Consider the following 13,604-nt stretch of genomic DNA (forward strand, 5'->3'; position numbering starts at 1 on the left):
TTGAAATGATAAACTGTGTAGCCAGAAAAAGAAAAAAAGCCATTTAATATTAACTTCCTGCTCCTCATATTAAAAGGTTTTTAAACTTTTATTATTATTATTTTTTAATCCAGAGGGGCAAGCAATTCTTTCCCATGAGATAGTGATTTTGGTTCTTTTTTTTTTTTTTTTTTTTTGCGGCACGCGGGCCTCTCACTGTTGTGGTCTCTCCCGCTGCGGAGCACAGGCTCCGGACGCGCAAGCCCAGCGGCCATGGCCCACAGGCCCAGCCGCTCCGCGGCATGCGGGATCCTCCCGGTCCGGGGCACAAACCCGTGTCCCCCGCACTGGCAGGCGGACTCTCAACCACTGCGCCACCAGGGAAGCCCCTGGTTCTTATTTTATACCATCTATCACCACCTAATGGAGTAGCTTAAGAGAGAAAGCAGAGCACAGTAGATAAGAGTGTAGCTTCCAGTCTGTCTCTATCACCTACTAGCTCCCTGTTTATAAAAATGGGATATTAATAGTACCAATTTTGTAAAGTCACTGTGAGGATGAAATTAGGTAACACACGTAAGGTGCTCACAACTGTGCCACCATGTGAGTTGTTTTTTTTTGCTATCATGATTGTTGTTTTTATCATAATTGGAATTATCATTTGGATTTTTCTTCGATTACAAAGTTAAAAGAGCCAGAGTGAGAAGCTCACAGGAAAGTGCTAACCATTGTAAGCTAAAGACAGTAGACAGTATAAGTGTAGGTGGTATCGACTTGTTTCCTGGGTTTTGTATTTCAGATTGCTTGAAAATAAGAGAAACATTTAAAATTTTATTTGCCCTCGTCTTACTTTTTCTTTTCAGAATATACTACCCCTTTTCTGTTACAAAATCTCACAACATGATTATTAGATTACTTTTAGTGTATTAAGCAATAATTTGCTACATAAGACTTGTCCCTCAAATCCTTTGTTGAGGTATACTATTTTGGACCTGTTTTTAGCAGCAACCAGTAAGGGAGAAAAATATCATCCAAATAGAACTAGAAAGGTGATTATCTGATCATGTTACTTCTCCTTAAATTCCTCCAGAATTTCCCATGACTCTTAGAATTAAGATCTAAATGCTTAACATAGTATATAATAAGCCTTGTACCACCTGGTCCATTCTGACAACCTCTCTAACACTCCTAGGACGCTGCCTCTCCATTCACAATGACAGTCTTTCTAGTGTCTTGAACACATCATGCTTTTGTCTATAAACACTATTTGTGTTACACTTCACCCCTAATCTTTTTGCCTAGGGAATCCCAAACTCATCCTTTCAGATCCTATCTTAAATGTTGCTTCCTTAGGAAAGTCTTCACTGGCCTCCCAGATGAAGTTAGGCTCCTGACACAGAGAACTATTCCTTCACATGCTTACTCTTTTTTGTTTCTCTGAGTGTCTGTCTTTATTTTAAGTCAGTGGACTCCAAAGAGGGGTGAACACACCCCAAGGGAAAGAGAATATTAGAATTTTAATTTCTATTTATCTTTACCTTTTTACTTTCAATTTTTCAGTTTATTTAAAAATCTATACAATAGACTAGTAGAAAGACACATATATCACTTACAAATAATTAAGTATTCATTTTGGGGGTGCATGCTCAAGAATGTTTATTGACAGAGATGTGAAATTTAAAAATATGTTTGAGATCACTGCTCTGAGCAGCTGGAGAGCAGAGTTTCCACCTGTTTTGCTCATGACTATATCCCCTGTGCCTAGCATAGATGCTCCAATATAGCAGGATCTCAATAAATGGATTAAATAATTAAATAAATATCTCTTGCAGCTTGTAGAAACAAAAACATCTAGTCAGACTATAACATGAAATGCGTTAATACAGTAAATAGATCTATCTGCTAATCAAGTAGAGTTAGGAAGGCAGGCTTAACTATACAAATAATCAAATGTGATTTAAAATATATATAGAGAGAACTACTGAACAAATATATAAGGAATAGTGCAATGTAAACAAAACAAATAATAACAGTTAGTATTTATTTCATGTTTACAATGTGCCAGGACCTCTAAGTCCTTTGCTGCATTTACTTATTTAATCCTTACTACTACTCCATGTGGTAGGTCCCACTATTATCCCCATTTTAAAGATGGTGAAACTAAAGAACAGAGAGGTTAAGTAAACTGCCCACAGTTTGAATTCAGGAAGTCTGGCTTCAGAGTCTGGGATATTAACTACTATTAAATATTAACTCTGGCACAATTCTTCAACAGGATTTATACTTGATATTGTTAAACTGCAGATGAAGAATGTCTACATCTGTGTTATAGACAAACAGAAATAGGCAGACTCCATGTGAACTCAAGAGTGAAATAAGTGTGCTTCCTTGCTCTACCACGTATTTACCACTTAAAAACCTCTCTTTGCCTCTCCTTGTTCAGCAGTAGAAGGTTGAAGATGAGAGTCTATGTATGTACCATGCTTGGCTCAGTGTCTGACAAACAATCAGTGAATGGAGGTCATTTTCCTGTTATTGTGCTGGGTTCTAGGGGTAGAATCATCCACAGTTTATAAAGGAAGACAGGTGAACAAATGCTATAATTCAATGTGATAAGCACAAGATGGTGCTCAGAATACAGCACAGAGTAGGGAGTGCTTTAGCTGCTGGAATGGACTAGGGTAAGCTTTCTTAGAGGAGGAATTAAGTTTCAAAATGTCTCAGTTTCCAACAGTACTGCGAACAGCAACTGATAAAACAAATGATAAAATTACAAAAGTAACATACTAAAATTAGGCCAACATGTAAAATATAGAAATAGGTTACAACAATTTTTTTTAAAACTGTTCTCCTTAAGGACTCCAAAGTGGTACTTTAAAGGGTTACAATTTTCCATAAAATATGAAAAGGATAATTGTGTAAGAAATAAGTCCTTTTCTAAAATTTATTAAATTTATTTGGTTCTATGTAAGACTGTATTTAAAAATAGAGTGCTGTTGTTAAAAAATTCAGAAAAAAATGGTTTTATTACTTTCACAGTATAGAAGGAGAAGGGAAGTACCAACAAGTCCATTTTGGTTTAGGAAAAAAAAAGCATATTTTACAGGAAACAGAATGTCAATTTAAATGTTATTACCAAAGCAACACAAGATTTAGTATAATGAATCAGGCTTTTAGAACTTTAGGAGGTAAAAGGTTACTTTTGCAGGACATGGCACTAATCTCTAAAGTCTGGGTGTCTTACAAATCAACCTTCTTAAAAATAATAGCTGTAAAGAGAGTTTATGATGTAGAATGCAGTCTGCTCTTTTGCAGCTACAAGAAAAAGAATATTTCACTCATCAGACTTTAGGAGGGTCTATAGTTTTAAGGGTAAATACTGCAATTCTAGTAATTAAGAAACAAGAGACAGGTGCAAAAAAAATCTCAAAACTTACCTATATAGAAAGTAAAAGCAAAGAATAGGACCGTTAATGAATGGAATATGGGGCAATGCCATTTTTAATTTTAATTTTTAGTAAGTGCCTATTGCATTTTTCTCATTATTTAACGCTAAAGATTTGGAGTCTACCTTTTACAGTTATACATTATGACATCACAGAATCACTGCAGTCTTAATTTTTGCTGACGTGTGTGAAGATAAATAGAAATCCTTCTCTCTGTTAGTTAATATAATTAATATAGTTAATATAATTGCTTTCTGTAAGAAAATGCCTAAGATCAGGGATCTGGATGCCATCTTGTTCTGCCTCCTCTGATGTATCTTCAACTTCTCTTTACTCACTGAGTCTTTACTCTTATCATCGGAAAATGCTCAAGTTTCTCTGTCTGAAAAAACCAAGCAAGCAAACCGAAATCCCCACGCCAAACAAAACTTCTTTCTGATTCTATATCCTAAAACTATCTACTATGTGGTGGTTGTCACATGACCAAACGATAAAGAGTTGAACGTGAGTCTGCCTGTCCAATCACGTAAGTTAGTTCATGTGTCTGGCGTACATTGTCATGTGCGTGAATCCTCTACAAGTGGTTGTGCTTTTGTGTATTTTACTATACAGTACTGTATAGAGTACAGTAGTACAGTATCTTTATTACAAGCCCAGGATGTCCAGAAGCAAGTGTAAAAGCAGCGGTGATGTAGCTGGTACTGCTAAGAAGCGCCAAGCGATAATGATGGAAACAAAGGTGAAAATAATCGAGAGTGGAGTGACAAGAGGAAGAAGAAGTAACTGAAGAACTGAAGAGATTCACGTCGCAGGGAACGCAAGGGGATTTTCTTTATTTGAGGAGACACTGTTACCGTTTCTGAGGCACAGGACCTGAATGTAGAATGGTACACAAAGGTTGCATCAGCTGTTCAGAATGCGATCCATTCCTATAATGTCTTCTAGGACGAGAAAGAAAGAGCTACTACTCAGACATCACTGGATCATTTTTTCAAGAGGGTAGATAGAATTGAATCCAGCAAGGAACCAGAACCTGTGCCATCAACGCCAGGCGTGAGTAAAACTGCAGCTCGCCCTCTGTCTCCCATTGTGATGATCCTTCAGCTCTACCATCTCCCACCTCCTCTCCCTCCTCCAGTCAGTAACTCTTCTTTCCTGTTCACTCGATGCCAGCCCCTGCATGCCAGCTGTCGTACTGTACTACTGTGCTTTTCAAGGTACTGTACAGTAAGATTAACAATGTTTTATTTTTTGTGTTTGTTTGTTTTTTATGTATATTTGTGTGGAAAGTATTATAAGCCTATTATATAGTACAGTACTATATAGCCAACTGTGTTAGTTGGGTACCCAGGCTAACTTTGTTGCAATTACGCACAAACTGGACTTAGAAACACACTCTTGGAACAGAACTCGTTCGTATGTAGGGGACTAACTGTATGGCAATATGAGCTAATGAGAAGCTGATGACAGAGGAGAGAAAGCAGATAAGAAATGTTAGAGAGGAGTGATGGTGGATATCATAGAGATGATAATTTTGAGTAAAGAACTAAAGAAAGAGAGTGAACTAGCCATGTGGATATCTGGTGAGGAGCATTCCAGGCAGAGGACACATTATGTGGCAAGGCTCTGGGGTAGAAAGTGTTCCTGGTATTTTCAAGTAATACCAAGGAAAGCAGTACAGACATTAAACGGGAAAATAGTAGAAATGAGATCAGCGAGATAATGAGTAGCTCCATCATATAAGGCTTTGTAGGTCATAGTGAAAATATTAGCTTTACTTCCAAGTGAATAAGAAACCATGGGAAGACAGTGAGCAAGATCTCACTTAAAAATATTAACAGGATCACTGTGGCTACTGTGTGGAGAACAGACTCTAGGGGGCAAAAATAGAAGCAGGAAGACCAATTAGGAGGTTATTACAATAATCTACATGAGAGATGATGGTGGCTTTGACCAGGGTGGTGGCCCTGAGGATGGTTAAGAAGTGGTAGAATTTTAGATATATTTAATTAGACAGACTATAAAATTGTTGAAGGACTGGATCCAGGCAGTGTGAGAGAGAGAGGTCAAAGTTATCCTGGCCTGAGCAACTAGAAGAATACGCTTGTTATTAACTGGACTCTAGATTTGAGATTCACCAGCATATAAATGGTACTGAAAGCCATGAGACATGATGAGATCACCTAGGTAGTAGGAACTGATAGAAAAAAGCACTCCAAAAATGAGAGGTCTGAAAGAGGAAGGGGAGTCAGCAAAATAAACTGGAAAAAAAAAAAAGAAAAAGGTGACTATCTTATGAGGGACTTTCTCTAGCACATGAAAGTAAAAAGTGGTAGATTGTGTGAAATACGTATGGCAGGCTAAGTACGTTGAGGACTGAGAACTGACCAGGAGATTTAGCCACATGGGGTCATTAGTGCCCCTGAAAAGGGGCGTTTGCTGGAGTGATGGAAGTAAGGTCTGACTGGAATCCAAGTGAAATGGGAAAGAAACTGGCAGCGCTTTCAAGGAGTTTTCCAGTAAAGGAAAGAACAGATATGGGATAGTAGTTGGACGGGAAAATGGTTCCAAAGAGGATTTTCAGAATCTGTGCTCTTAACCACTATGATAGACGACTTCAATTAATAAAGCTGAAAACTGGCCACCAGGGCTCACCAGGTGGCAGAGGAGCAGACACAAACAACTCATTGTACATTTAGATTCAATAAGAGCAGTGAATCCCAGACTAAGTACTATGGGAGGAGAGAGTGAGGCGGAGAAGAGAAAGGTACCAGAGGTGTCTTCCAAACTGGGTTTTAAAGAATGCCTAGGATTTCACCTGCCAGAGGTCAGGGAAAGAAAAGATGCAGAAATGGGGAGGAGAATATTTCAGGTAGGCAAAGGAGCTCCAAGGAAGCATACGAGGTCCAAAAATAATTGCATGGAAATGATGAATAATCCAGTGTACAAACAGTGTGCATGGGCAGCTGCTTGAGGTGCAGAGAAGGAAGAATGGGGTGGTGAATTAGTCTGGAAAGGACATTAGTGGCACCTTAGAAATGGCCTTGAATGCCATAATAAGGATATTTTAGTTTTTGAGTATAAAGAAGAGAAATTATCAAACATTTTGAAGTGAGAAAAGTGACATAACTGTTTCTGAAAGATAAATGATGGGACTCGAAGAACAGATTAAAAGGGGGCCCTCTGTCAGAATAAAGCACGGTTAGCATGCTAAAAAGGAATCAGTATTCTTTCTTTTAATAAAAGTGAATGCACTAGATCTAATTAAAATTCTACTCAAGTGAATCCAACACCACCCACATGCTTTCCCCAAAATACAATTGTAAGAACATGGTTTCCTTGTAGCATTTTCCAAAGAAGCAACATTAGTTTAGGAAATTATAGGAAAGGTAAAGTAGACATATACTAAATAAAAATAAGCACATGAAGGACAGAAAGTATCAAAGTTCAGTTTCTCCATCATCAGAAAATATTTATGAAGTTATTTACTGTGTTTTTTACGCTAATACCTACTGAAAGACTTAAAGGACCTTTAAGTATTTCTTAAGACTTAACATAAAATTTTGCTGAAAATGGCAATCACTTAATGAAGTTACAAAAATCTTCAAAATACTCTTCAATTTAAAAGATACAGACCTGAAAATCTGACCACACATTATGGACTAAATAAGTAGCTTTAATTTGGTGAGCCAGTTTTCATGATCTGGTTTTTCACATACCTATTTGATCACTGCAAAATCAAAATGAAAGTTAAACTAATTCATCAAAATTTATGTATTTCTTCTACAGCTGTTTACAGTACTCATTATGAAAGAGAATAATAAAGTAAGTAAAGTATACACATCAATTTCTCTGCTCTCTTTTGAAGTGTTCTAAAGGATTTTTATCCCATATCCCATTAAATGCTTTCTTTGGCATTTTATTCCCTTAGAAAGTTTCCAGATAAGGACTAATTATAACATTTTAAAAATTGTATAAATTATTGAGTTTTAACATAAGTGTTAAATGCGGATTCACAATTACAATAGAGTAAAAATGCTACAGTTTTTAAGTCCATGAAAAAAGTTTACTTCTAATCTTATGTTATATAAACAATTAAACTTAAAGAAACTTTCAGAATAATATTTCAAGTAGTCTGAAACAGTATATCACTTGAAGACAATTTATTTAATTAGCAAGAAAAGCTAAACAAAATGCAGAAGAAATAATTCAGTGATCTTATTTTCTGTCTTTAGTAATCTTGCTGGTCAGAGATTCCAATCAAGTTAATCTTGTTAACAAGGCTAATACAAGGAGACCTATAACTCCACTCATATTAAAAATATCCCAAAGAATTTAAACTAAAAAGAAGCATGGGACAGCAAAAAGAAAACTTTTGTGGACTATGAATTTGGTCCTAGCTCTGGTTCTTTTAGGCTGTATGACTTAAGACAAGCTTTTAACCACTTTATCTTAATTTTCCTTATTACTATAATGAGGTGACTGTAACAGATACTAGGAGTATAATATGTAGTTCAACTAACCCTGGGGTGTTGCCTGAAATGAGATTATAATTTCACTGCTGTTGAACACAAACAAGTATTTACAAAATACTATGTATAAGGTGTAAAGAATGTCAATAAAATGAACACTTATATGCAACACCAAACTTGAGAAATCGAACATTAACAGTCTCTAGAAATTCCTATGTGCCCCTCATCTTCCCCACCTCATCACTTTGTCCACTCAGTTGTCCTCCCTCCCATAGGATACTATACCACTGAATATTGCTTGTGTTTATCATTCTTATGCTTTTCTTGATTGTTTACCACATATTTACATTCCTGAATTAATTATACCGTTTGTGCTTGTTTCCAAATTATATACGGATTTTTCTATAGCGTTTAGATTCACAACATTCTTCCACTTGGATGCATGTAGTTGTAATTCATACATTTTCACTATGGCACAGTATTCCACAACAGTTTATCCATTCTCCTATTAATGAAATTTTCATTCCTAGACTTTTGCTCTCATAAACATTGCTGCTATTGATCATTCTTTTTTGTTGTTGTTATTGCTGTTTAATTTAATTTTTTTTTAATTTGGCTGGGCCGAGCCGCGCGGCTTCGGGATCTTAGTTCCCCGGCCAGGGGTTGAACCCGCGCCTGGGCAGTGAAAGCGCTGAGTCCTAACCGCTGGACTGCCAGGGAATTCCCCTTTTCCGTAGTTAAGAAATGGCATCTGGGGGAAAATGAAGCCCTAAAAGCTGGCTTCATTTCTCTTGGTTTCCATCTTCTCCTAGATATTTGCTGTGTAATTTTTAATTTCCTTGATAGTCTCTGATGTTCTCAAACCAATTAATAACAAATTTAACTACACACATACTTGCATACACACAAACACACATACTTGTACACACACACCACACACTTGCATATATACACATCTCTAGCATTTTTAGTTTTTCTCAGAAGGAGGGTTAGCCCTAATTACTTAGTCTGCTGTTACTGGAAACAGGTTTCTATCATTTTTTTGGTTTCTGCACATGCCATCCTGACTAGAACATGGAAGACTCCTGTGTGGACACTACATCCTATGCATTCAGAACCTGATAGGCTGCCTGCCCCACAATGAACAACCACTGGGTTAAAAAATATAACATGTGCAAGTCTTGGCAACTAATTAGAATGTGTGGTTTGATGATGAGAAAAGAAAAGAATCAAATATGATTTTAAGACTTCTAAAGCTTGATAATGGTCATGCAATTCCCCAGAAATGACAAAAGAAGTCAAGAGACAGAAGAAAGAGGAACAGAATTGGTGGGAAGCTGACTTTGTTTTTTGGCTGTGGCTGAATCTGGTGTATTTTTAAGGTGCTTAAGGTACTTAAGTGAGGCTGTTCAGAAGCTGTTGCTCTATATTGAGAAATAGAGATTTGAACTTCAAAAAAGACGTAGGAGCTGGATACATGATTTAAGTTATTTGTTGTGAGGGTAACTGTTAAGAGAAAGAGGAAATATAAAGAGAGAGCAGCTAAGTATAAAACACTAGAGAATTTCTGGATATACCAAGGGGATGAGTAAGAAGAAAAATGCTTACAGAAGACAGATGAGAGTTCAAGGTAGGAAAAGGAAACTTAGAGGAATGCAGCTTAATGGAAGACAATGAGGAAGAGAGTTTGGAGAAAACAATTATTACATGATCAAATATGGCTGAAAGCTCAATAAAGATCTGGAATCAAAGAAGTTTTAAATAACATCTACTGAGTAATAAAGGCAGGCAGGAATGTGGAGGATTGGAGAGGTTTGAATTTTTAAGTGAGAAGAAATGTTCAGAAAAGGGTGTAGATGATCTTAAGTGGTCATCAAGAGAACAACAAACACAGTAATGAACAGATTTGAGGTCTTAAAGGAAGGCAGGCAGTCAATATTTGAGTAGACATGAATTTGCACAATTTTGTGACTTTTTCCAACAAGGTTAGCATCTTGGGGTGAGTTTAGAGAAAGGAACCAGTTTTCAGGAAACCATGAGAAATTCACTTTCAGACATTTTGAAGATTAATATATGGAAAAGAGAATGGAGATAGGGACACAGATTTGGGAGTTATCTACATAGAAATGACAATTAAAATCAATGGTATATTGGGCTTCCCTGATGGCGCAGTGGTTGAGAGTCCGCCGGCCGATGCAGGGGACACGGGTTCGTGCCCCGGTCCAGGAAGATCCCACACGCTGCTGAGCGGATGGGCCCGTGAGCCATGGCCGCTGAGCCTGTGCATCTGGAACCTGTGCTCCGCAACGGGAGAGGCCACAACAGTGAGAGGCCCGCGTACCACCAAAAAAAAAAATCAATGGTATATGTAGATATTTGTATGTCATAATTTCTTTTAGTAAAAAAATAGGCTATTTTTCTTAGAGAAATTATACCTAATCTGAAAATAGCTTCTATTTCTGTTAATAAGTTTGGATTTGTTTTTGAGAACTTGAAAACCACCCTATTTTAGTTTGAAGAATAATCCTATTATAACGAAATGGCAATCAGAATCCTAAAACGATAACTAGTACGAAGAAACATTCATGAAACTTGAAGGGACTGCGGATGTATGCTTGAGTATGGCAGTTGTTAAACCAAATATTATGAAAAATTCTCCTAATCCTTGCCTTTCTGTATAGGCAGCCATTATCTGGGAAAAACAGAAACAAAACATATGCAAGGCTACTATTCTACCAGTAGAGACATGAATGGCCACACTGGCTATTTAAGATTGATATCTGTTCTAATTAGTTAAGTGTTTATGCTGTAGTGGTTGTGAAATATTTTAAATATAACCTCTGCTCATATTATAATATTATATTCACTGAATTACTTACATATAACATTTCAATATTTCTCAAATTCTGAAGTACATTTTACATATATTTCTTTATCATCACAACAACCTTTCAGGACAAAAGTGAATCATTAGAACCCTTACTTTAATAATGATTAACCTAAGATACGGTTGCTGCATAGTTCTTTGTTACTTACTGAAATCACGCTCAAATTCAAAGCTTCTTCTACTAATAACAATGACCCTGAATGAATTCACCTGAAAACTAAAAGTCACTTCACTTATAATACAGGATAGTTATTCTTATTGAAATGAAATCATCATACCATTTGGTGATGCCATAACAATCTTTAATAATATCCTGAAGTACGGCACGATAGAAGAGTGATTCAGTAGGCAGCTGAAAAAAATGCAGATATATATGAGCATAAGAAACAAATAAAAACGAGAAATCAAATCAATACTTGAGAGTCAGAACCATAAGTGAATGTTAGAAACCTGAGTTTGTTGCTAAACATAGGGGATAATTTTATAAGTTTTCTATTCTAAGTTACAATGTACTTGGAGGCTAGTTCTCATTGAGAAAATAGAAGAAACTATAAAAGTGGTAGTGAATGAGGAAGAAAAGGAATAATCAAAGAAAAATTAGCTAATGTCCCAAATGGAGTGTTTATCAGTTAAAAACGTAGAAATAAACTTCATGACCAACCAAGTCAGTCCTGTATAAGAGAGCAGACATGTAGGATGTGTGCAAAAGAGATAAGAATGTGCATCTTTCCTAATGGTAGTGGATTAGAGATATTACCAAGGATTCACAGCCAGAGAGAGAAGGTACTACCCTAAGTAAGGACATACTAAAATATGTCTGAGGCCTAAAAGATCACAGCATTGCTACTACAGAGTTGAAAAGAAGGGCCTTGGAAAGGACATGAGATCAGAGACTGAAGTCTCAGCAGGAATTCATTTCCTGGGGAAAAAGAGGCAGGAAGTGTCCGTGAAGGTGCAGAGGTAGGAAAAAAGGAATGGCTGAAGAGAAGGTCCCTAATGACGCATAAGAGTTTCAAAGTAGAAGGTAAAAAAGTACTATACATAAAAGAAAGAGTGCTTCACTGTAGCAATGTAAGAGGTACCTTTAAACTAAGAAAATACAAAAAGTTGCCAAAACTCCATCCACATCCCCATCCAACAGAGATATCAGTAACAACCACCTTGCTTCCATGCAAAGTTATTATCGAAAAAAAAAAGGAAAAATGAGCAAATATGGAGGGAGGCTGGCAATACTGAATGCTTTTGAGAAGTCAAGTAAGTTAAAAACTAAAAACTCTCCAACTATGGGTAATGTTTTAAAGATAGAGTTCAGTGGAATGTGTACTTCACTGAGTTATCCTTTTGTAACTTCTATTCTCCTTCTGAGCCCCAAATTGTTATCTCCATTTGTTTTCAATAAGAACACATCTGGATTCAGGTGGAGTTTAACAGAAAATAAAACTTTGCCTGTGTGCTCAGGCAGAAAACCTACTCTACTGTCCCTTTCCCCCATCTAACATCAAGTTCCTACACTATGGGCCCCAGGTGCTGAGACTACAAAAAACCACAAGTTGGGAGTCGAGGGTCAACAATTATTTCCTGGGTCTTCACCCAATGGCACTGCCTTCTTAAGTCACTGGAGAATGTCTGACTTGTAGGGTCTTGACAGAGCACTTTGAACAACACAAGTTATATCCTCTCTGGATGTTCACAACAGTGAGGAGGGTGATTACAGTAGGAAACGGTGTTAGGGATACCACAGTCCCCAACTCAACTCCTAAAATAACTCAATGAAAGCAGACACAATTACATACTTGAGTGCTCACACTGAACTTTATAACCTTCAAAAGGCACACTCCTTATGAAAAATCTCTTTCCAAATACAACTTCTTGAGACAAAATCTGATTTCTAAACTTTCCTTTCTTGAAGATTTCTCCAAACATTTCATTAAGAATTTCCTCTCTCTAGATATATTTTCCATTTGATGTTTTTTCATCTTGAGTAATTTTTTTCTTCAGTACCCCAAATCTCTATCATCTGCTCCCCACTTTCCCCAAATCCTTTCAGTTCTCTCACAAAAATGCTGAAATCCCTTTTCATATATTAACACCTACTCTTATACTGTTCTACTGAAATTCAAGGCATTTTGGGAAATAAACTATTACATGAAGTGAAATATTAGTATTATAAATGACTGACAAAGTTCTTAACTTTTTAGTTGATTAGCTATAATAGGTAGGATTTTTATTTATTTTTAATATCTTTATTGGAATATAATTGCTTTACAACGGTGTCTTAGTTTCTGCTTTATAACAAAGTGAATCAGTTATACATATACATATGTCCCCATATCTCTTCCCTCTTGCGTCTCCCTCCCTCCCACCCTCCCTATCCCACCCCCATCACAAAGCACTGAGCTGATCTCCCTGTGAGGAATTTCATTTTTATGTAAATTTTATATGAAACTCCTAAAAATAGTCAAGCTGTTATTTGAACTGAAGAAGCCTAGCTCTGATGTCCCAGTAGTACCAAGTCATGATGCTATTTTGCCTCTCTGACACTTTGGCAGGGATAGGGTGTCATTCATTTTTTTATCATATACTTTCATTTAGGAAAGCAAAGAAACTCTTAAAAATAAAGCTCTCCTTTCCCATGCCTTTTAGAAAAATTATGTAAAATGGTATCCAAATAATTTAGAAATAAATGTATATTTATATTGTTATTATAAACTGATTGTAGAGCTTCCCTGGTGGCACAGTGGTTGAGAGTCCGCCTGCCGATGCAGGGGACACAGGTTCATGCCCCGGTCCAGGAAGATCCCACATGCCGCGGAGCGGCTG

At 36.8% G+C, this 13,604-nt stretch overlaps 1 protein-coding gene across 7 annotated transcripts in view; it reads right to left on the reverse strand.

Annotated features, from left to right (window-relative positions):
- Positions 1-13,604, reverse strand: part of METTL25 (methyltransferase like 25) — a 127,324-nt gene that overhangs the window by 42,925 nt on the left and 70,795 nt on the right. For all 7 annotated transcript variants that reach the window (XR_012324275.1, XR_004528878.2, XR_012324276.1 and 4 more), the window contains exon 8: positions 11,063-11,136. Coding sequence is in view for 3 of the 7 variants with exons in the window: in XM_073788373.1 (XP_073644474.1) it covers positions 11,063-11,136 (74 nt within the window). In the remaining 4 variants the exon portion in view is untranslated. The remainder of the gene's footprint in view (positions 1-11,062; positions 11,137-13,604) is intronic.

Source organism: Tursiops truncatus, chromosome 11 (genome assembly GCF_011762595.2).
Source record: "Tursiops truncatus isolate mTurTru1 chromosome 11, mTurTru1.mat.Y, whole genome shotgun sequence".
NCBI classification, from domain to species: domain Eukaryota; kingdom Metazoa; phylum Chordata; class Mammalia; order Artiodactyla; family Delphinidae; genus Tursiops; species Tursiops truncatus.